This window comes from Apodemus sylvaticus, chromosome 9 (genome assembly GCF_947179515.1).
Source record: "Apodemus sylvaticus chromosome 9, mApoSyl1.1, whole genome shotgun sequence".
NCBI classification, from domain to species: Eukaryota; Metazoa; Chordata; class Mammalia; order Rodentia; family Muridae; genus Apodemus; species Apodemus sylvaticus.
Window position 1 is genome coordinate 49165431 of NC_067480.1, and position 25043 is coordinate 49190473.

General features: G+C 42.3%; 1 protein-coding gene across 5 annotated transcripts in view; it reads left to right on the forward strand.

Annotated features, from left to right (window-relative positions):
- Positions 1–25043, forward strand: part of Klf7 (KLF transcription factor 7) — a 90608-nt gene that overhangs the window by 29678 nt on the left and 35887 nt on the right. For 3 of the 5 annotated variants that reach the window (XM_052192416.1, XM_052192413.1, XM_052192414.1), the window contains one exon: positions 13764–14394. In XM_052192416.1, coding sequence (XP_052048376.1) covers positions 13764–14394 — 631 coding nt within the window. The remainder of the gene's footprint in view (positions 1–13763; positions 14395–25043) is intronic. The other 2 variants (XM_052192417.1, XM_052192418.1) reach the window with 2 other exon arrangements.

A 25043-nucleotide genomic window follows, 5' to 3' on the forward strand; every position in this document is an offset into this window, starting at 1 on the left:
AAAGAGAAATCTGTAACTTGGGCCATTCTGTGAGGTTTGTCAACAAAGTAATTTAAGAATTCTTACATGAATACCACCTTTGACTAAGAATTAGTTCACTATAAGTGGTAAATGTCCTGTGCAATGCTTTGCATGTTCTTAACTATTTTATTGGCCGAAATGATTGAAAGCTCAAATTCAGACCACCCACAAAGTCCCACAGCACCGACCTTCGTTGTATAAGGAGATTTGTACCAAGGACCATTTTTCTCTCCTGAGAGTTTTTTATTATTATTATTAATTTTTTATCATGGTAATGTTTTAAAACTTAATTTGGGTTGTGCATACGTAGCAACCTTCCTTGGAGGTTGAAACAACAAAGCAACTGGATTGGAAATTAGATTTCCCTTCCGCAGCTAATGCGGTTCTCCTTCCTTTGGGAGTTCCCCTTCGCTTGGGCTGATGATGTCTCTGAAACTCTATGGAAATTGGTTCAGACAGGAACAAAGGGGGAGAGAGGACAGACGGCAGTGATGATTCAAATTAGTGTCTCTTCTTCAGTGAGGGTCTGCTGTGCTTGAAAGTGCATGTCATCCAGTATCAGTCAGGCCACCTGAGGTTAAGTGAGGTGCCAGAGTGACAGGAATCCAAACTTCAGGGTCCCAGCAGTTGAGTCTTCCTGTCAAGTTGGGTTGGATAGTTAATTTGAAACCTGTACCATCTTCACACGTGGTTCAGAAATGGGCCACGTGCAATTTTATTTTTCCTTCCTTGCACGATGGAGAACCATCTCTTCTTTTCTCTTTGATCTGTTTCCAGGCAGCCCACGAAAGATTCCTAGTGCCTAACATAATGAATTCGAAAGGGTCCAGGTTTGTGACTCACCACAATGACAGCTTTAGGAAGAGACATCTAAGGTACATTAAAAAGGATATACACTTGCTGTCAGTGGTGTGCGTGCAAACACATACACACATTCAAGCGAATCCTGTACAGACACTATTCAGTATTTTCACCTCCAGCTCCTGCTGGTTTAGACGCCATCCCTTGTTAATTGAATTCTGGCTTATTTCCAGGGTTTGAGAGCCTGTGCCCATGAAATAATGCCTCGAAAGAAATGGTACCTCTCAGTAGAGATATCTTTTTATGTAAAATTCTTAAAGGAAACAGAGGGGAAGGAAATGCTTCTATGTTTGGAAATTATGGGAAAGAGAGACAAGCCAACAAAAGGCTCTTGAAGGACCTCACCCATGGAAGTAGTCTGAATGGCAGAAAAGGGCAGTTCCTGGACACGTCCAGGCTTGAGTGGACTTTTCCATGGAAGGACTTCTTTTTTTTTAAATTAGATATATTCTTTATTTACATTTCAAATGCTGTCCCCTTTCTTGGTCCCCCCCCTCCACACACACACAAATACCATAAGCCATCTCCCCTCCCCCTATTCCCCAATCAACCCTCTCCCGCTTCCCTGTCCTGGTATTCCTCTACACTGAGCATCAAGCCTTTCCAGGACCAAGGGCCTCTCCTCCCTTTGATGTCCAACAAGGTCATCCTCTGCTGCATGTTCATCTGGAGCCATGGGCCCCTCCATGTGTGCTCTCTGGTTGGTGGTTTTGTCCCTGGGAACTCTGGGAGTACTGGGTGGCTCGTATTGTTGTTCCTCCTATGGCACTGCAAACCCCTTCAGGAAGGACTTCTTTCTGAAGGTTCGATGGTTCTGTAGCTGCTAATCCTCGAGGGCAGGTTGTTATGTGCTCTATGCTTTGGAGTCCAGTGGTCACAGTTGCCTTTGCCATGGACTTCCCATTAGTGATGGCAGAAACGGGAATAAATGTTAGAGACTGCGTAGAGCCTCTGTTGTTCCCCTGTTCCCCCAGGACAGCGGTTAATAAGCTTCCATCATGCAGCTGCTGAGAGGGGTGGGTTTTGTTCATCTGAGTGGCACTAGAAGTTCATGATGCAATATGGACTGCAGAGAAGAAACAGGCAAGTGTTTGCATCTGTCTGGAATGGGCCAGAATGAGCAGCCAAGTCTTTGTCTTCAGAAGAGACTGTTTCCTTCCTGTTTGATGAGTGTGAATCTGCAGCAGGTGCCTTCTAGGTGAAATGATGGTACCTTTCAAAGCAATAGGACATTTTAGGATGGATTTCTTGGCTCAAGAGATCACCTCAAATGTTCAAATTGAAACATAAGCTTCATTTGTTCATTCAGAATGAACAGAATATCTTGGAGGCTTCAAAAGCATTTTGCTGCATTCTAAGGCCTAACTGGTACATTACAGTCTATTCTCTGAACAACTGTTCTTTGTAGGGAAATATGGGCAGTTCAACATGAAAATGGAGAGCTGAGATCAGTCTGGGACTTTGTAAACACTAAATTGCAAGTGAAATGAAGTAGTATGGAGATCAATGGATGGCGGGTGTTTTGGGTTGGTTTGTTCAGGCAAGCCAAAGAAGTGCGGGCTGTGTAGGTAACAATGAACTGAAACATAATAGATTAAACAGTGCTGGTGTGCTGTAACCCAGGAGCCCACATCAGAGGGGAGGGTAGTCAGAGGACAGGGAGAGGTACTAGGGTTTGGAAAGTACTTGGTGTTAGAATGATGTCTGCCCAAGGAATGTGATGAATGATAGAGAGACAGGGAGAAAGACAGGCCAGCAGGGGCCATAGTGAAGTAGTAGGGGATGGCAGGCCATTGGTGACTTAGCAGCGGAAGCTTAAATGGGAGCCATTGAACACGAGGCCCACATGCTTCATAGAGAAGCAAGTGAACCCCTGCTTGGGGAAAGCTGAGGGGTGAGACGGAAAAAGTAAATAGTGAAACAGATTCGTAGGCTGGGGTTCTTTTTATCAGTTGGAGGGTGGGAGGGAGACAAGAAGAGCGTGGTGTCCATTTGTCCATGGTGTCTGTTTGTCCATGGTGTCTGTTTGTCCACCCTGCTGCTCTTGGCGTTTTTTTTCAGAAGCAAGAGAAGGAGGAGGTCGCCAGGGGAGATGGCAATTTTGTGGGCCAAGGAAATAGATTTTCCTTCCACTCCGGTATATATTCCAGGGGTACTCCATGAAATAAAATGTCCTCTCAGCTTAGAATATGAGATTTGTTCTATACAGTAAACATATAAACTTATCCTCAAAAGCCCTGAAGCAGACACGCTGCTTCCAGTTAAAGCTTCTGAAGAAATTTGAACGCAGACAACTACCCTGTGTTTTTCAGAGTGTTGTGTTTTTCAGTGAAGACTTTTTTGAGTTCACCACACTCCTGGACTCCTGTCTCCAGAATTGTGATCAATGATGGGTTTTCAGTTTAATCAGAGTTGCTTGCTTGCTTGCTTCATTCATTCATTCATTCATTCATTCATGCACGCATTCACCCACCCATTGACTCATTAAACTAATTCTATGGCAGGTCAGGAATGAGTCCTGATGTCTTTGTCACACACATACTCTAGCTAAAGTTTCATTTTAGATATTGATGAAATCAATAAGTAGCCTCAAGGAGCCAAGAAATACAAGATTGTAGCCTTCTGTAAAGCAGGATTACTGTCAGAGGCATTGAGGCTCCTGTTCAGAGGCAGGTTTCATACAGTCCAGGTCCTCCAAGCCCCTTCCAGTCACCACACTATTGACAGTTTAGCCTCATGCTTCTGACCCTGCTCTCCATGTTTGGGTCTACTTTGATCTTCCCATTGCTACTTCAAGCCATCTGAGTCTCCCAGCCTGTGCATACTTTAGAAGTTCAGCCCATTCTTCCAGCAGACGAGAATACTGAACTCAGAGAGCTTGAGGTTGCTCTGTCATGCGGCCATTTTAAATATTTTAGGAAATTGATTTCACTGGCACACAGTTACACACACACACACAAATCACAACTGTTGTGCAATTAAAGCAGTTCAGGGCCTGCTTTCATTGTGCCCTTGGCTGCCATTTCCCATGGTCTGAGGAAGTGCAGCAGGCTTCCTGGACCCTGCATTGTCTGTAACATTCCGCACCAGAGGTTCCTGGGAGCTGTATTTCGAGTGTCTTCTGTGATTGTCAGCAACTAGATTGCATCTGCCACTGAGGGCCCCAGTGGGCTTTGAACCTCTTCTCTGGAAATTCAAGCTGTTGAGAGGGAGAGGACGCTCGCTGTACATGTGTGCAGTGGTGCCTTGAGTCAAAGAAGTAATTGTGTGTGTGTGTGTGTGTGTGTGTGTGTGTGTGTGTACTTCAGAGAGTAGAGGAAGGGGCATATTTAATTAACCAACTGCAAAGGAAGGCTGTAACAGTGTTCTACAAGGGAGTCAGTGAAATGACTTTACTAAATAAATACGAATCCCAGTAGCCCCAGTCAGGCTGATCAGTGACCTGAGAGAGGAAGGGGAGATGATGTCATGGTTTCGGCATGTTCCCATCCTGGCTGTGGAGAGAAAGGAGGCCCATGGAGTTTGTGGAGGATGTGAGTGAGCATACAGGGTTAATAGATATGGGTGGGGTGTGTAGAGTGAGCTGTAAAACAGGATTAATAACCCCTTGTCAGACCTTTCCCTGTTAACTGTGTTTTTCAGTAATTTTAGTTTGAATGAGAGAGAGAGAGAGCTCTCTAGCCAATTAGTGTTTATTTGTTTCTTTTGGCAAGGCATGTTGGGGGTGGGGGAAAGGGGTTGAGATTGGTGAGTTTCAAATTTTTGTTTTGTTTTTGCATTTTTGGAGGAAGTGAGTAGAGTGGGTTTGGGTTTTCACTGATGTCCCCACCCTCCCCTCTTTTAAGAGGCAGGAGGCAAGACGTGGCCAGCTGGTGCCTTGAACTGACACAGGTGCAGAGGCTGTGGGGGGTGGGGAGCCAAGAATAATTACAGGTTTCTGAAGCATCAGGCCCTGCCTGACACAAGCGCTCGTCAAGAAAACTGCTCTTTATGGAAAATTAACGGTGAAGCTGAAAACCCGTCAGGCTCATTGTTGTTCTTGGGATACCATCTTGCAGAAGAGAGGCCTTTCCCCAGGTCCACGGGCTCTGTGAGAAGCCCTCCATCCTGAACAGGAACTGCTTAGCTTTGTCACCAGCTATAATAGACTTTTCCTTTAGGACTGTCAACTTGAGACCCCTTTGGGGTTGCATATCAGATATCCTGCATATCAGATATTTTCATTACAATTCATAACAGTATCAAAATTACAATTAAGAAGTAGCAACAAAATAATTTTATGGTTAGGGTCACCACAACTCAAGGAAGTTTAAAATAATTTTTAACCATAAAATAATTTTATGGTTAGGGTCACCACAACTCACCCTATATTAAAGGGTCACAGCATTAGGGACATTGAGAACCACTGCTTTAGGGAGTCATCTAGTTTAATTTTCAGATCTACACTATTCCTCTTGACAGCAGTATAGACTAATTTTATTTGACTCTTAAGGCATGAATTTTAGTATGTTCATGAGAATGAAATAATGACTAAAATTGGGCCATCTTTTGAGACCTTGGTTTTAGGGTACTTAAGTAGCAAATAGTATTTCCACCTGTTTGATGGATAGAGGAGACAAAGAATCATCTCTATGTCTAGCTTCTAGCTGTTCATGTGCAGTAGTATCTTAATCACTCCAAAGTTGGAACTTAATTTTTGTTCAGTACCTGAGGAACAGTGAGGAACCTTCCTGAGGACCAACTGGAGACCCATGGACTTCAAACTGATATTTTGGGGGAGGTAGCACCCAGAAAAACAATGAGGAACCAAGTTCTGTCTGTTTGTGCTTTGTCCATCTGGCTCCCAGTTGACACTATTACCTTGAAAATTGTTGGTAAGAGCCAGGGTAAGGCATTCCTAGTTAGAGAAGGACGGAGACTTAGAGTCTTCCTTCAAGAACCCAAATCCCACCTTTGCCCAGACTGTGTGATTTTAGTGTCAAATTTGGAACAGAGTGGTTTATAGGATTCACGTTATTCGTTGCAAGTAAAAATTCCTGGGAAGATCGAAGGGGTGTTGGAGGATGCTGCACATCATGTACCCAGGGGAAGTCATTTCAAAGACACTGTCCTCTTCCCCGGCCTTTAATCCCATCTTCTTTCTTCCTGGCTTCCCCAAGGAAAAATATACAAACAAATATTTTCTTTGTATGTTGGAAATGATTTGGGGAGGAAAGCACTAAAGAGGTTTTGATATAAATTTCCTAACTTTCATGTTTGTTTAGAATTAATTTTTCACAGCATTGTCTCTCAAAATTTACAAATTGCTAGAGGGAAATGTTTAATTTGGTTTCAGCTCTGGCAACCAGTGGATCTGAGAAGGAGTCAGTAGGAATTTCATCAGCTATAGTACCCTGGTTGTTTTGTGGAGTTCAGAAGTTCTGACAGCAATTTACTTATGGGGTGTGCTATTGATGTGGGTTTTTCTTTTTTAAACCTAGTAGCTAAAAAACGCAGTTAGAGATTTTTTACTTATATTGTATTCTTGCTTACTTGAGTTTTCTAGACAGAATCCATTCTTTTCCAGCTTTCTATGCTAATGTTCTGGTGACAAAAATCAAGAAATGGTAGACATTGTCTTGGGACTGGCTTTCTACGCTGTAGGAGATAGATTGTACACTGGCTCCTTTGCTTGACCGTGTTCTCCCTCAACCCATTTAAAAATGTTGAGGCAAACAGAGTCCTAGTGCTTGGAAAATGAGGTTCTCCCATAGGCTTCCTGGGTCTGTCAGTGGTGGTTGTTCTTATCTAGCCACAGAGAAAAATGGTACCAAATCTCACTGGTTCTTTCCCATCTTTCAACTCTGACCTAATTTCAAAAGAGTGGAAGTATGCCAGCATCTTGGATCCTATCTTTTGAAGAGAGAAAACCCATGAAGTTCACACCCATATCAATCTTTATGAATCTTTTTGTTGATTGTAGGCGTTGGATGAATTCTTTTTGATAAAACGGTCTATGTATAAGCACATCCACATAGTCTCCAGAAAGAATATTTTAGAAAATGTCTACAGAAAAGGAACCTGATTTCCCTTCCCATCAGTAGCTTGTTTGGTATCATGCTGAATTTCCATTCTGGGATGTGTCTGAAGATTTCAAAACACACACACAAAACGTGAGTTTTAGAGCCCTCCTGGGAGAAAGCAAGAGGTTGCTCCCCTCTTTCTCTCTCTGAGACTCTTTAGGGACCTTGGCACTGTGGTTAATAGCACGTGGCAAAACCACATATAATAATTGGCAGGAAGAGGTTCCCATGGGCAGCCAAGTGCAGCTCACCTGTGTGTAATTACCTGGGTGAACATTCTTGCTTGGAAGAAAATTCACCCCTTCCTTGCCAGGAGCAGCGTCATCACTGATCATTACGATCATTAAGAGCCACACCAGGTCAAACTCTGATCTCAGAGGAAGCAACCACTTTGTGTGTTTCAAGAACTGGGAGGTTGGGTTTCTCTATGTTTCTGTAGCTATATGTCTTTCTTAAAATTGTCTTATCTCTCTGTAGGCTTAACTCTTGACCCTTTTAGGTGAGGGAAGTGGGATTATTGTGAGGAAGGACAACTGGCAAAAGGACCACAAATGACCATGGATTGATTTGCAAATTAGGTATTGACTGCTGGCCTTTTAGTTCTTTGACTTTGCATTATTCCAGAAAAATAGTCATTAGCAAAATGCAATTTGTTTTCTTTCTTTTTTTTTTTTTTCACTTGCCATCTTGAATACATAGATCCAAAGACTTCGGGCTACTTGTCATGCCACAGTTATTAAGTAGTAGCAAAAATATTCCACCTATGTTTTCATCTCAATTTGAGACCCAGAATAAAAATTAAAACGTCTTATGCCCTAAAAGGTTTCTAAGAGGAGGGGGTGGACCCCAGGAGCCTAGGCTAGAGTCTGTAGTTCATGCTTTTAAGATCGTAATCTTCAGGGTCCAGACATCCCACCAGTGTGTCTGCACTTAGGTGGATTTAACAGATATGTTTCATTGCCCAGGCTTGGGGAGGTGTGTCTTTCAACATTTGGCAATCAGTCCATTTTCTCAGTACCATGTTTTGTAGACAGCCTTCCTGTGGGAGATCAAGTCCATACTGAAATGTGAGTGAAGAATGATTAGTAGGAGGTTGCGTGAAAGATTGCTTCAAGCATACGGACTTGGGGAAAGTCAAGATGAAAAATGAGTGAGAGAAACTCTTTAGGGAGGCATTGAGGGGAGATGGTAACAGTTTGCCCTCTGCATTAGTAGGTTTGGGGATAGTTTGTGATGCAGTAGGCATGGGTTGAACAAAAGCCATTTGGTGACTTCAGCATCATATAACCAAGTATTTTACATTTCTCCTGAACCCAGGACAGTAACTCTTTACCGCCAGTGGGAGGGGAGTTTTGATGGGCTTATATGCTGCAAGACTGGAATTCTGCTCTTCCCCTTCAACCCTGGTTTCTGGAACTTGTCATAGAAATAGAAATACTGTATGGCAGTAACAGGTTTGAAGTCTTTTCTTTTTAAAATACTTTTTTTATCAGGGTGTGTGTGTGTGTGTGTGTGTGTGTGTATGTATGAGTGTGTGGTGGGTGTGGGGTCATGTCAAGGTGTCCACGTGGAGATCAGCTCACTCTTGCTACAACATGGATTCTAGGAATCACACTCCAATCTCAGGTCATCCGGAATGGCTGCCAGCGCCTTCCCATAGAGCCTCCTCACCAGCATATTTTCTTTCTTTTTCTAAAGCCAGGTCTTGGATTATTACCTTTAACAAGCTTGTTTCAACAAGCAAAAGGGCTGTGAAAGCATGAAGCGAGTTATTAGAGGAGCGTTTAGGGTGATAGCTTCAGAGGCGGCTTCAGATGATGTTTATTAGGAGACGAGGCAGGGAAGCCATGAGTTTCAGAGTTGGGATACCACAGCCTTCCTGGAGCTCACCTGTGACTCATAAATATATAAGAGAATCATTCAGCACTTCAGAAGATTCTCAGGCTGATGCAATGGATCAAGCCTTAAGTTGTGTTGCTAGGTCAGCCAGGAGAAGGCTCTATCAGTAAGGTGAGAGAGCAGACAGGCATAATTTGTGTCATTAAACTGACACCTGCTGACCCAGACTTGGATTTTGATGGCTAGAATGTCACTGGAATAGAGAGAAACATGTGAACTCTGTTCAGATTTATAGCTTAGAGACATTACTAGTTTGCTGATGCATGTTCAATTTTGTTCTTCCCTTCCATGTAAAAGACTATAGTATTATCATCACCAGGAAATTATCATTGGGAAAAATACCATTAGCTAGTTTATATACTTTATTTGAATTGCATTGTTTTACCAATATTTTATTGGTCTAAGAGCCATTGTATTTAATTGTCACATCATCTCTTCTAGTCTGTGACAGCTTCTCAGCCTCCCTTTATGGCTTATGACCTTGACATTTGTAACCAGCCAGTTGTTTTGTGTCGTGGATTCTCCTTGGCCTTGTCTGATGTTTTCTCATGATTAGATTGCATCGATGCATCTTGGGTAGGAATGCCACAGAATAATGCAGTGCCTCTTTGAATATCTCATCCAGAGAGTGCACGTTGCCAGTATGAGTTGTCACTGGTATATTAACTATGACCAAGTGTTTCAGGTATCATCCACTATTTTTCCCCACTATGAAGTTGTCATTTTCGTCTTTGGATTTAATATCTGGTTGGGCTGCTTGTTCTTTGAGAGGACAAAAATCTTGTTTCTTATAATTTTTGTCTCTTGACTTGAACTTCCATTGATGAGTCTTAATTGCATCATTATTACTGTGTTGTCTCATGATTGTTTTTAAATTACTATCAACCTTTTCCCATATAAATGCAACTTTATACAAGGAAAAACTGCTTTTCTCCCCTCTATTTAAACATTGATTTATGGTAGCATGGGGTTTTGTTTTATTTGGTAGGTTACAATTCATTATCATTAACTAAATTTTCTCTCATTGTCCAGATTTGGCCACTAAGAAAGAACCCTTAAACTGCACAAGGTCTTCACTGCTCTTTTCCTGCTTCCCTTCTGGCCATCCCTTAAATTTCCTTATTTTCTGAGCCCATAGGATCTTCTAGGCTTAGCTTTGAGTTTTTGCCCCAGTCTGTGGAACAAGTAGTTTTCCAGTGAGTTCTGCCTCCCTTGGAACCAAGGCTTCTGTACCTTTACTCATGGGGTATCTTTACTTAAAGCTTTTTTAGTAGACAGAGTTGGGTGATACCTGTGTGTATACTTCTACATAATATAACTACATTTCTTTCTGTATATACCTGTATGGGTGTGTAGAATTAATAATATTAAAACCCATGAACACATAGTAGCACCTTATTTCAAATTAAACATTGAAGGCATTGGTTAAAGCAGTCTTACAGACATTTATAAATGATACTGCAAGTGAACTCTTTGTCTTGGATAGAATCTCATCATAACAGTCTCGTTACCTGTAGCATTTTAGTTTCTATATTCTTGACAGGAATCCTTTAAGCTCTTCATCACAATTCCTGCTGAAAGTATGTCTTTTATATAATATATTATTATTTATTTTTAACGGGAGATCATAGGGACTAGTTTTCTTAAGACAAAAAAAATCCCTCATATTGACTGTATGGGGTTTTCTACACTTCCTGATCGACAGTCATGGAAGATACCCTACAAATTACAGCCTTTCTGAAACAACCCAGATTTTAGAAGCTGTGTTATTTCCTTGTTCCTAGTGCAGAGACTCCTGGGAGGCAAAGCCCGCTGTACTGAGAAGGCTATTTTTTAAATCCTTCTATAATAGTATCTGAATGTGTTTAAAATATTCCAGCTTCTCAGAACATACAATATGAAGAGATCTGAGTCTCATACCAATCCATTTATTTCACATCTTTGAAATGAAATCTGTATAAATAGACAGGGTATCATAAAGCTCCATCCACAGACAACAGCAGCTAGGTGTGTCACATTGATCCTTGCACAGAGACAGAGAACTACCCCAAGGACGCCCAGTAACCCATGACTCAGCTGACTTTGACCTGGAGCATGTCCGCCTTGCGGAGCTCTGGTTCTCCTCTTTGGGCAAAAGGGCAAGAACCATTCTTGATTCTGATTGTATATTCAAAGCCATGTTTTAGTGGTCATTTCTAAAACTGCCTGCCTCAGCAAGATGGGCCATGCTCTGCACTGTAATGGAAACCTTAGTAAATTTAAAGGGCTTGATACCCATAAAGTCTTGTCATTTGATCACAAAGAAATAAAACCAGGAAACAGTAATAGATGTCTAGAAAAACCTCCAAATATCTGGACACTAACATACCTTTTACTTGCTCCCAGTAATGATTCCTCTAATGAAACAGCTATAAAATAATAAGCATGACAGAAAAACATCTGCATGAAGGTGCTGGAGAGCTAAGAGAAGCAAATAGATTTTGATCACACATACACAAGAGGAAGGGAACGAGCTATACAGCTATGTTCCAGGTTTTTGTTTTGTTTTTCTGATCTTCACTAGGTGTCAAGGGTAGGACAGTTACTGTGGTAACTGACTTTTGACAAGAGAAGATATAATGACCACAGCAGTAGTGCACAGTAATCGCATCCTTGATAAAACACCAAGTACGTGTTAGGTGCCAGGCACTGTAGGTAGTGGGAAACAGTTTAAGAGGGGAGTCTAACAGCTTCAAGATTAGAATTTTATAACACGGAAGTGAATCTACGAGGGTGCTGACTGAGGGCTTCCATGGTGGAAAGAAGGTGATAAAGTTCACAGCAATTAGGTGGAGAGCAAAAGGAGACGTGTCCGGGCATAGGGTGGAGAAAGGACGCCCGCCTGCAAATTCTAGACCCAAGAAGGTGGCAGTATTTTTGTTATTTGTTTGTAATACAAAGTGCCTGGAAGAACTAAGCCAGATATTTATTTAGTCAGCAAGTAAAGTGTCAGAACTTAGTTTCAAAGCCAGATATTTATTTAGTCAGCAAGTAAAGTGTCAGAACTTAGTTTTCAAATAAGCCTTCCGTGGTGAGTACTGCCACATTGGACAGGGGAGAGTTCCTTACACGCCGACCCCTTAACCACTTATGAGTGCATTTGCAGTCACCCCGCTTTGAGAATTCTTGCACTTTCAGCTTCTGGCTGTTTCCTCTGCACCTACATCACATGGATCTATGATCACAGCTTTATCATAGAAGTCCCTGAGACTTGCTTCAGGCACGGTAGTTGTATGAATACTTGTAATGTGAATGTTGAGTGAATATGGAAACTATTCATTAGCTCTTGCCATTACACACCAGCAGGGAAGCCCAAAGACAATTTTTTTTTTTTGGATTTGTTTTTTTCCGAGACAGGGTTTCTCTGTATAGCCCTGGCTGTCCTGGAACTCACTCTGTAGACCAGGCTGTCCTCGAACTCAGAAATCCACCTGCCTCTGCCTCCCAAGTGCTAGGACTAAAGGCATGCGCCACCACTGCCCTGATCCAAAGCCCTTTTTTTTTTTTTTTTTTTTTTTTTTGTTATGAATCTGGTTCTTATACAGAAATGCAAAGACTTACCTGAAGTCTGACTAAGAACTGGTTAGCTTAAGTGTTACCAAAATAAAATTCTTGACAGACACAACATGACTTGGTATATCATCAGAATATGTTCTGAACAGAATAACTTCCTGTAGCCAGAACACTGGCTGATTCGAAGCATCGTGGAGGCAGTAAATCTGGAGCTAGTCATATTTTGAATTGCCATTAGCATTTCTTTTTTGAAGCCTTTAGAAGAGGGTGGAAGTGAGGTGATTGTGCAAGTTAGCAATGCCATTTTATGTGAGAGTCTGGAGTAGCAAAATAGAGAACTTTGAAATACAGACTCACTTTTGACCAAGTCCTTACCAACTTGCAAGGACTTATAAGGCACCTTGGTTGAAGATTTTTTGCTAAAACTAAACTTTTTTGGTTCTTCCCTATTTACCAGGTGAAAAGTTTATGCTGGATTTTATATCTTACATCTTTCATAGTTCTTTTACTTGCTACTTAGGTCAGGCTGGCCAGAGTCTCAGAGTTCTGCCTGCCTCTGACTCCTGAGTCCTGGGATTAAAAGTGTGCACCTTTCATAGGTCTTAATTGTCTTTGAACTTCCTTTGACTGGGTAGTCAGAGGTGCTAAGCAATCATAATGAGATCCACGCCCCTGGCCACACAGTAAAGAGCAGCTCTATTTGTTACGCACTATATGGATAATAGGGGTTTTGTCTTATACCTCAAAGATTTTATGATAGGCATTCTGTAGAATGATATCTATTCCTTGTGGTCATGCAATCCATGCCCAACCTGCAGCAGGGCTGGCTCTCTTGGCTGATGGCTTCACGAGTTGCTTCTTTGATTAGTTCTGGTTTTCTGTGTAGATCAGTTCGTAAAGTTGACTTATTCGTAAAGTTGACAGTTCGTAAAGTTTTGTGACTTATTCAAGTCTGTTTGGAACAATGAAATGGTACTATGAACAGTCTGTACTTCTATCTGCATCTTGCTTCTGTGGAAAATCCTAGGAATGTGTGGAGTGTCTTACCTGCTGAATTGAGAGAATGGAAAGAGATCGTGATTTGGATGTTGGGTTCTATGGATTTTGCAAGTATAACGTAGCCCTTCTGGGGCCCTGGATCTCTCTCTCTGCAACAGTGGTTAAAGTCATTCCATGTGGCCTTGCTGAACTCTTCTGAAATACTCAAAGAGTAAATACCAAAGCATCAGGCCCACAGGCAAGAAGAGCATGTCAGACACTAGCCATGAACACCTTCTAGATATGTCCCTCCTTTGCCTGGCGGTACATGCATGGCGTCCTGGTGCCCTTTACCTCTGATGGTTACTTTTCTCCTTCCTTCCTCCACAGACATGCCTTGAGTTGGAACGCTACCTCCAGACAGAACCCCGGCGGATCTCGGAGACCTTTGGTGAGGACTTGGACTGCTTCCTGCATGCTTCTCCTCCCCCGTGCATCGAGGAGAGCTTCCGGCGCCTAGACCCCCTGCTGCTCCCTGTGGAAGCCACCCTCTGCGAGAAGAGCTCCGCAGTGGACATTTTGCTCTCTCGGGACAAGTTGCTCTCTGAGACCTGCCTCAGCCTCCAGCCAACCAGCTCTTCTCTAGACAGCTACACAGCCGTCAACCAGGCCCAGCTCAACGCAGTGACCTCATTAACACCCCCCTCATCCCCTGAGCTCAGCCGCCATCTGGTCAAAACCTCACAGACTCTCTCAGCCGTGGATGGCACAGTGACGTTGAAACTGGTGGCCAAGAAGGCTTCCCTCAGCTCAGTGAAGGTGGGAGGGGTGGCGGCGGCGGCAGCCGTGACACCAGCTGGAGCAGTTAAGAGTGGACAGAGCGACAGTGAGCAAGGAGGGGGAGGGGCTGACACATGCCCCGAAAACAAGAAGAGGGTCCATCGCTGTCAGTTTAACGGGTGCCGGAAAGTTTATACAAAAAGCTCCCACTTAAAGGCCCACCAGAGGACTCACACAGGTAGTGGTACAAGTTGGCCGCAGGTCGTTTCTTCCTCTTTTGGGTGTTCCCTTTGTGGTGGGATGGGCTTCTCTTATAAGAAGTTATCTTCATGCTCACTAGAAGGGTACAGAAAGGCAGGAGGGAAGTGGAGTGACTCACTTCCGACCCTAAGTTCCCGTACAGGACGTGGATTTGTCACTGCCTAGCTGAGGAGAGAACTAGCTTCAGAGGCAATGCCAACCCCAGCCAAGAACCAGGCCATCCTGAGTCTGATGGAAGGGGGGGGAGGTGCGGTGGTGGAACCTATGTGAGGCTCTCCAGTCCCTCTACACTGGCATTTGCCATTGTTTTGTGAGTGTTGTCTCTGCTGGTTTGATCAACATTAAAAGTGGAAGGGATACATTTCAAAGCATTCACAGTTAAACAAGGTAGCCAGGGTGTCTCTGTTCACTCTTTTTCCCAGCATCCCTGATTTTTTATCAAAGTCACCAACAGCAGGAGGGTTTCAGAGTTCATTAGATGTGATCATTCTATAATTAATTGGCATCTCCTCTTTTGCATTGTTCTCTGGCGCGTGCTTTATGGGGAGATGGCAGAATTGCTTTTTAATGAGCTTGTTACCGAGAAGAAGTTGCTAAAGTGATTACATTGCTCTATGTGTGTGGGTGGGGAGGGTAGGGGGAAGAGGATGACTCGGGGACTGTAGATCTCACTCAGAATATTTCTGTGCTGATCCCCCCAAAAATGATACTGGTCTTTGGGCCAGTGTGACTATTTGGAAGTGAGGTGTTCACACAGCCAAGAAGGAAATTGACATTTTCCTTGAGACTGTCTTTGTTTTCAGTCCTGGGGTTGGAACTTGGGGTGATGTTTCTTCTTGGTCCACCAAAGTGCCACTAGGAGCAATTACTGGGATTGGTGGTTTTTAAGTGAGTCGATAGAACAGTGTATCACTTGTATGGTTCTTGTATACTGCTTAGGGAGACTCCCCAGTGGTATTAGAGAGAATGAATGTTCTCGGGGTAAGTGGGTGATGGCCCATGAGAGGAGAGAAGTGTCTGGGATCAGATGTGATAGTGCACGCCTTTCAGGCCCAGGATGTGGAAGGCAGAGACAACTGGCTGGATCTCTATGAGTTTTAGGCCAGTCATATCTACTTAAGTGAGTACCAGTCAGTCAGGCCTACATAGTGAGACCCTGCCTAAAACCCCAGCCAAGCCATCCACCCTGGGGTTGGCATGGGGCATGAGGATATGGAGGCATGGTGGGTGTTGTGCTCTGTGTTACCAAGGAAGTGGTGGCCTTAGCTGGAAAGTCAGACAACTTGGGTTCTGTCTCTAACTTTGCCGCTGACTAACTCTGTGACTATGTGTATTGCTGGAGCCCCATTTTCCATGTTTGTCAAACAATATGGTCCTGAAGACTTCTTTCAGCTTTGATGTTTGGGTGGATCCTGTGATATCTTTGTGAGGCAGTGAACAGTTTTCCTGAGGGAAAATGAATCCTGTGTGAGTAGACACCACAGGTTTAATCATCAATGGTATTCTCATGCAATGAAGAGGACTTGCATTGTGTCCTATGTGCTTGACTTGGGCATACGCCCCTAGGACTGGGCTGAAAGCACTATGTGGCTCTGGCTAGGTTTGGGCAATGGTTTCCCTAGCACAGCTTTTGCATGTCACGGCCCATCTTCAGATTCCTATTCGAATCTGAGATCAACTTTTACAGTTTCACACACCAAAGTCAATGCTTCCTTGTGTTGTCTGCCCTTTCCTTCTCTTGATATTCTTCTGAACTTTTTAAGTTTTATTTCTTTCTTTATTGTTGAGTCAAAGCAGAAAGTAATAGCATGATGCTACAGTACCTCCAGACTACAATACACAACTCACTCTTCCTGTGCCCTAAGGAAACCAGAGAAGGCAAAATTAAGCAAGAATGTTAAGATGTGCTGGGTTGTGAAATGCATGGCAGTAGGTAGATAACTTTCTGAACTTTTGACACTAAACTGGTTCCCTCTTGTGTTGGAGCTCAACAGCTCTGAGGAACAGAGATTTGGGGAGTGGTGGGTAAAAATTCAGAGGTTTTCTTCTTTCCACCTGTTACTCCAGCAGAGATGTCCAGATGGTAACTGTGGTGACTGGTGTGTTATTTAGGCGTTTCTTCTTTGAAACTGTCTACTGAGAGTACATACCAAGGTGGAGCTTGTGATGCACAGCTCCAGCAGCTACTTGCTTTTTGATGGATGGAAGTGCCAAGATCCCTCTCAACGGTATTTGTCAACTAGTATGTTATGAGAAAGGCAGTATTGAAGAACAGTTAAGAGCCAGGCGCAATAGCCAAGTCCACTTGGGTTTGGGTTCTGTCTCTCCTAGACTTATGACTCGTATAAATTAGTTCCTCTGAGCTTCAGTCCCCTCATCTATAAAGAAAGATAATTGTGTCCACATAACGGGTAGTTTCCAAGATTGAATAAGCAGTTCTCTTGGCAGGTCACAATAGCTCATTAACAGTAGTAGTAGAGTTGTTTTGTTATTACTGCTATGGTGGTTTTGGTTATTACTCTTGATGCTGACACTGATTAGCGATAACTGAATGAAACAGCTTTATGCAAACTAGAGATCTAGAGATGAGTCAGTTGGCTAGAGCTACAGAAAGGTTGAGTATCCTTGACCACAAACCCAAAATGTTCCAAATTCTTAACACTCTTTTTTAGTGTGTTTGTATGTGTATTTGTGGGGGTTGTGGGTATGTGCACACACATATGGATGCAAGAAATAAAAATTGAGTGCTTCCCTCAATCTCTTTCCCATCTTAGTTTTTGAGAAATGCTCTCATACTGAACATGAAGCTCAGATTGGCTAGGCTCTCTGGCACAGTGTTTAGGATCCCCCAATCCTCACTTCTCCAGCTCTGAGATTATAGAAATACTCGGCCATATTTGGTATTTGTATATCCATGCATCCATCCATCCATCCATCCATCCATCCATCCATTTACTTATTCATTATTTACTTATTTACCTACTTCCTTACTTCTTTACCTATTAGTGAACATAGATTCTTCTCTCATACAGTATATCCAAACCAAAGTTTTCATTCCTCCCAACTCGCCCTCCTCTTCCCAAGATCTGCCCCTCTCCCTTTCCCTTCAGACTGGAGCAGGCCTCTTGGAGACAACAACTAAATACAACAAAACAAGATACAATAAGACAAGGCAAAAGCCTCCATATGAAGATGGTACAAGGCAATCCAATAGGAGGAAAAGCATCCTAAGAGCAGACAAAAGAATTGGAGATACTCTGACTCCACAGAAACACCCAGCTAACAACCATAATGTATATGCTGAGGACCTGATGCAGACCCATGCAGTCTCTGTGAACCCATATGAACCCTGTTTAGTTGATTCAGTGGGCCATGTTCCCACTGAATCATGGGAAGTAAGATTTTGGTGTCTTCCATCCCCTCTGACCTTTGTAATTGTTCCTCCCCCCTTTCCTCTGGGTTCCCTGAGCTTTGAGGGACTGGAACCCGTGGAGACCTCTGATTTAGATTCTCTCCCCATAATCACTAGCTGTGGGTCTCTGCATTCTCTCCAGTGCTGGAGGAAGGTCTCTGATGAAGACAAGGCACCATCTATGAGGATAGAGGAGAGCATTAAGAATCATCTCATCCATCCTTTTGTATGTGGTTGCTGAAGATCAGAACTCATGTCCTCATGCTTGTGTGACAACCCCTGGGCCAGCAGTCATCTCTGCAGACCCTCTGCAAATTGTTTTTGAGATCCCCATTTGACACCACAATGTAGACAGTTCCACACCTGACTTTTTACACAAAGAACAGTCAAAATGCAGATTTAAAAAAATGTTTTAAAATATTGCTTTCAGGCTATGTATGTTCATGAGAGAAAAGTAAATTTGTGTTTGAACTGAGTCTTATACCCAAGATACTTCATCATGTGAATTCCAAGACCAGAAAATATACTGTCTCTGACATTTCCGTACCCAAGCATTTGGAAGAAGTACATTCGTAGTCATGTGAGTTTTCTTTCCTGACTCCAGTGACTGATGTGTCCCTGAGGAGGGAAGATGCTCGTGGATGCCAGGATGCATAGTTAAGTGGACCTTGCAAGCTCTAGCCTATGGAAATTGGCAGTGATGTAGAACAAGGCTTTTCTAAGATAGCAAGGGAAGCAGTCACTATCTACACTGCCCTGGAAGACAAGCATGGTAAAAGAAAGAGAAATGCACGAGAAGTGGGGCAGGAGTAGGGACGGAGGGTGGGAGAGGGAATATGAATTAATTTGGATTAAATGGATGGGAATCAAGTATTTATTTGGAATTGGTGTGAATGGGGCACATGGGGACCTGAAAACAAAGGCGCTAATTTATGTGCTGTGGATGAACTAAGTAATGAAAAAAGCATGAAGGGTAAAACCAGATTAAGTACCTACATACAAAGGGAAGGGGCTGCAGAGAGCTTAGGGGCATGGGGGTACAGCAGTGGGATCTGGGATGGGAGAGTCTGCAGCGGGGAGAGCGCCCGCCGGCCCAACGTCAAAATGAAGTTAAAAAATGGGCTATGGATGGATCCAGGTGGATTCAATGATAAGATTCACTCCAAGACAGTGGAAATATTACTTATTTTTATGGTGTTTGGGTATAGAAAAAGGCCTTAAGGAAAGCATCCCAGAAAAAGGAGAGATGCGAGCTTCTTGTTTTCTTAAGTTCACAGATAGACAGATAGATAGATAGATAGATAGATAGATAGATAGATAGATAGATAGATAGATAGATAGAAAGTTATATAATTATATGGTACTGTGTTGCAAAAGAGACATAGTTTTGAAGTAAAATAAAATAAAATAAAACAAAATGTGTGAGCCTCTGTCTTTTCCACATAAAGACAAGACACTGTTGGTGATGTGGATTTGCTTACATTGAGGACTTTTTTAAATGTTATTTAGTTTTTCTATAGATGAGATTTAGTGGACTGGAAAAATACTCACTCTTCTTTTTTTTTTCTTCCTCCTTCTTGTTTGACTGTTTTTGAAAATGCTGAAATCTGCAAAGTTTTTGGCCCAAAGCATATCAAGCAATGAGATGTTGGGGTGGCCTTTTTTGTTGTTGTTGTTGTTGCTGTTGTTTTTTTTGGTTTTATTTTCTTGTGGTGGGGATTGTTTTTTGTAGCAGATGATGTTCAAGTTGGTAATTTGGGCCTAAATACTGATTTCTAAAGGAGGAGAAGTTAGAGATGGGATCCAGGGTTGAGAGGCAAGAAGGTGAGACAGAATGGGGTGACAGGGACATTGAGAAGGGTCTCGGAAGGGAGAGGTAGAATGATACCATGTAGGTTATTTAGCTTTTCAGCAGTCATGCCATTGGATGCCTTTGACACCCCCTTTTCTGATATATGTGATATTCTCTCTCAATTATTGACTCTTGTAGTCATAGTTTTCCTTATCCTGTCTACAACTAGCTGAATAACCCTTACATTTAAATACCAGGAACTGTCACTCCCAGTGTTTAAGAAAATCACCCCAGAATTCTCATTTTTAACAGCACACAACCTGTAAGATGTGAGGAGTTTTATGCACAAAGACAACGCTCTTTTTCCGGTTTCTCCCTGGTCACTTCTTAGAAGAAATGACTTTGGTGGAAGAGTTCTGCGTACACGAGACAGCATTTCTTGTTTGGAGAATCATAGAAAGGCATGTCCAAGTTCATAGTGTTCAGAGCAACTTGTGCAACAAAGTCAACGAAGAGACCAGCAATTAAATCTTGGTTTCTGTGGATCTACTCACAGGCAGATATGAAGGGGCCCCACTCTCTTGGGTGCTCCTTGGAGAATTCTTTCCATGGGATAGGAGGTATTTTGTGTACCGGAAGAGACAGGTTTTCAATTGAGGGGTGTAACAGGATGACTGATCATTTTGGGACTGCAGTTAGGCCGTAGAAAGAGATGAATGTTGGGACTCATACTTTTCCTTTTTATTCACTCTGGCACTCCAGCTCATGGAGTGGTGCTGGCCGTGTTTAGGTCTTCTCACCTGTTAAACATCTAGGAAATGTCCTCCACGGGCACACTAAGAGGTTTTCAACCTTGAGACAATGTTAAATTCCATCAAGTTGAGGACCAAGTCTAGCTCTCACTTTGCCCATAGGTGCGAGGGATCATGCCACTGAGTCACCATCAGAGAAGAGAACAGGGAAGGCCATTGTCACCATCAGAGAACAGGGAAGGCCATTCTAAGGAATCTTTAGGAGGAATGGGCATTGAATGAGGGCGAGGGCTTTATCAATAGGAAGAGGCAGCATGGAAGATTTGGGATTAAAAAGTCACTTTTCCCTTTCGCAAGGGATGTTTAGTGATGCTGTCCATGTTTTTAAATGACAGGAATGTTACAATACACTAATTTATATAAATAGAAGACCTAATTCAAGGTCAGGCATATCAGCAGGATAAAATTAAATACCTCAGCATCAAACTGCAGGGGGCCTATTGGCCCACTTTCAACTGCCTCAGTGCTGTAGATAGAATTCCTTTGAATTTATACAATAGCAACTGAAATGGGGACAATTTAAAGACATTAAAGGGACCTGTAAGTTGCTAAGACACATGGCTGCTAATGACATTTATCTATGTGTTGAGGCAGAAACCCATTTAGACCTCTATTATGGGATGGGAAGCAGAACAGGGGTTAAAGGCTGAGTTTACAAGGAGGGAGAGTTTAATAGTCTGCATTTAGTAGACTTGGGAGCTTGAAATGAAGACGTATGAAATAGGGTGGTAGGGGACAGTTAATGGGAGAATTCTATGATCTGAGAAATCTAGACTTCACTACATGATAATCTAGTAATATGAAATCTCTAAACATTTATGAAGATAAATTTATGTAAACACATGTTGGGTAGAATGGTTTAAACTCAGCATACACACAATAAGCACATTAATTTTATCATTATACTTATAGTAATAAATACAGGCTTTGTGGGATGCCTATTCCAGATGTCCTTTTAATGGATAATTGATGTTCACACAGTAAATAAGTATGTTAAAAATAAAAGAACCAAAAAGAGAGAAACATGAAATTAATCAGTATTTTATTGCTCTACTAGAAGTTCTTCCTTACTCTCATTTCTGAAGTCTAAAATTCAGTTTCCTAACAATGTTGAATTGGGAACCTCTTCTCATGGGAGAGTATATACCCTGGATGGTGGCAGGGTGTTTTGTGCTAGGAAACATAGGAAGAGCTATAATGATCATAGTTCTCCTCTGTAGAAGTCAGCAAGTTTGAAGAAAGTGAAGTGGTGCTCTGTAAGGAGTTGAAGTTAAAGGAGTAAGGTGCTCTTAAGGGACCTTGCTGGCAGTAGGCAGTAGATTTTATAAGTCTCCTGATCTCCTGAAGTTGAGCAGTAATGAAGTGATTCTGGTTGAATTAGGAAAAAGAGTTGAACACTTAAAAACAGTTAGAGGACAACAGCAAATAACTTGGACATTGTCCTTTTCCTGAAAGATGGCAGAAGAAAAGATTCTTGTAAAACAACATGTCTTTGGGAGATGTGTGTGCACATGTTCATGTGCACACGTGTGGAGGCTAAAGGATAACCTTGGTTTTAAGACAGGATCACTTACTGTGAGCTGAGGCAGGCTGGTTAGACCAGGATGGCTAGCTTGCTGACCTCATCTTCCCGTCTCTTCTACCCCAGAGCTGTCATTCAAATGTACTCCACCATAGCAAGCTTTTTCCATGGGTGCTGGGGTAGAACTCAGGTCCTCAAGGTTTCAGAACAAGCATTGAGCCGACTGAGCTGGATGAAATGTTGTTTTTTGGTTTTTGTTGTTGTTTTAGAGAGAATATATATATATATATATATATATATATATATATATATATATATATGAATGAGAGAGAGAGAGAGTTTCTTGTAGTAGCTGTCACCTTCCCTTTCCTCACCCCTTCCTGTCTAACTCATATACCCATATATTGCCTTCTGCTTTCACGTCTGTGTCCCATGTGTGTGCCTATCTGTGTGTAAGTAAACTAGATTGTGCATGAGTGACCTCTTCAGTCTTCTGTGTTGTCCAACCATTCCTTTAGACTCTTCCACCCCCTTCCCCCACCCAGTCTTTCTCTTTCATGTCACATATGTATATATACATAAGGCTAGGTTCCACATATGAGGGAAAGCATGCAGTGTTTGTCTGGGTTTGGTTTGTTTCACCCTATTTAGTAAATTTGAATCTAGTGGAAGTTACAGTTGAAGCCTTGACAGGGCATCATTTGGAAACCAGCTTTTCATATAGAGGAGTTCTGAGGAGCCAATGGAATTGCTTGGGAATCTAGACTTCCATGCTGCCTAGACACATAGAAAGTCTGATCCTTCTCATCCAGACAGTTCCTAATGGGAGCATACCGAAGGCCCTGGGCAGTCTGCTTTCCTCAAATCTCAATTCCTTTCATCTACACTCCCTCTCCAGATACCTGAGGCAAAACCCTTGGTCCCCTCCTCTAGTTCTCTTTACAATCTTCCTTAAAGTAGGATCCAGTAGCGGTAAATAAGGTTGACTGGTGGCTTACATGTAACTGAGAACAACAGGGCAATTTTTCTTTCAATTTTTAAAATTCTCAATTATAGGAGATTATAGAATATCAAGAGTCACTAAGTCAGTTGGGAGCCTTGATGGATGGATGCATTAGGATTGACTCTATTCTTCACCATCCTCTCTGAGTTCCCCATCATTTCCTAAGACTCGCTTCTCTCCAGTTTGGTGTACAGATAATATATTGGCATGACAATTATCATACTAAATGTTGGTGGAGACATGACCATTAAAATAATCAAACAGTCACAGCTTTTAACGTGTTTGCTATCTGTCGAGGCAAAGCTGAGGTTAGCCTCCATTTGTACAGTGCTGTTGCTCTAAGACAGTGCTATTGCCTTCGGAGCCTGTGAAGCATGAGGCTCCAACTTTCAGGTAAACAAAGATCAAGAAGTAACCCATTGGCAGTTCTTACTGAGCCTAGATACAGTTTTGTCCAGGCCACGCCTCTTTGGAAAGGCCCTCTTCTCTTTTGACCTGTGTCTTCCCCCGTATCTTCTCCAAGACTGTATCTGCACTCAGGTAAGATCTCTTTTGTTTGTGTCCACAAATTAAAATGCATTTATAACTTGGACTTCTTTTATGTTATGAACAAGTCACTTAGCATCATAACAGATACTCTGGTTTCTTTTGTTGTTTCTGCCTTCACAATATATCCATGATGAACACTAAATATATGGAAATCAGGAAAGAGGTGCATTCTGTTCTCAGGAACTTACATTTCAAAATTCCCAGGCATATTGTGACAAAACAGTTTACCAATTTCTCCAGATGCACTAAAGATCGTAAAGGATGTCAGTCTTTTTGTTGCATCCAAGAAGGTGGATCTCTCCTCCATATGGAGGATTGTCTAGTTAGGGGTGCTACTCTTTCTAACACCATCCTTTAGAGCCCTTGTTTCCATATCAAGGGAGTCTGAAAGAAAGACTATGCATTGTCCTTAAATCTACATCATGTCAAAAGGGGGAAGATCCTAGAATTCTGACAGGTACCCTGAGCAGAATAGAGCTGTCCAATGTTTGGTGGTGGATAGAATATAAGGGAAAGGTTCACTCTGGTACTCGTTCCACTGAATATCAACATCAAGTATAGCAGGAAATATACTTTAGAATAACTGTAGAAAAGTCACATTAAAAGTTTTTCTGTATTATTTGTATGTTCATGGAGTTCGATGTCACCTCAGTGGGATTCATTGCTTGGTTATGAACTGCTAACATGGAAGTAGATGCTTCCCTACATGCAGTGGGGTACACAGCATCCTTTACTTCACTCGACTTGTAGGAAGGAAATAATGATTGCTCATATTGAATTCGCCATTGCTCATGAGCCTGTTGAAACTAGTACTGGTATTTTAGAAAGAGCAACAAAAGATACATCTCCCTTCTGTGATACAGGTAATAAGGCATTTTATGTTCCTAGTGTTCAGGAGAACATTGGAAAATCAATATGAATAAATTCAAGTACAGAGAGGATCCGACCTATTTGAAGATGTGGAACATGGCAAATGCTAGCACACATTATAAATATCTTTATTCCACTTGTATGTAGAAAAGGTTTCCTAGGTTCCTTAGACATTTAGGCAAAGGGAGGATTACTGGCTTTTCTTTTTCTTCATTCTTTGTTGTTGTTGTTTAGCGTTTCAAGGCTTACAGCTAAACTGATTTTGAAACTAAATACTGTCATTACAGAAGATTTTTTTTCTGAGTTCTTCCATTTTCTCTGGGGACAAAATAATGGTTGCTTGAAGCAGAGGAGAAACAGTAATTAGGGCAAATAGTAATACTGTGCATGATTGAGGAAAACGTGGGGTGGGGGAGAGAATTCAACACACAGACTTGTACAGCTTGTTACTAGGAAACCACATCAGCATTAAATACAGTGTGCTAATTGGCTATCCTGCTTCTGCCTGGGTACCAGCCTGGGCCTGCTACACAGCTGTTTCTGCTCCTTTTGGTTGCTAGGTAACTGCATCATTTCTTCTCCTCCCCCTCCCCCTTTGTATTCTAGAGGGTAATTGGCTACTTCTGCTCCTGGTGTTGCTGCTGGGTACCAGTCTGGGCCTGCTGCTCT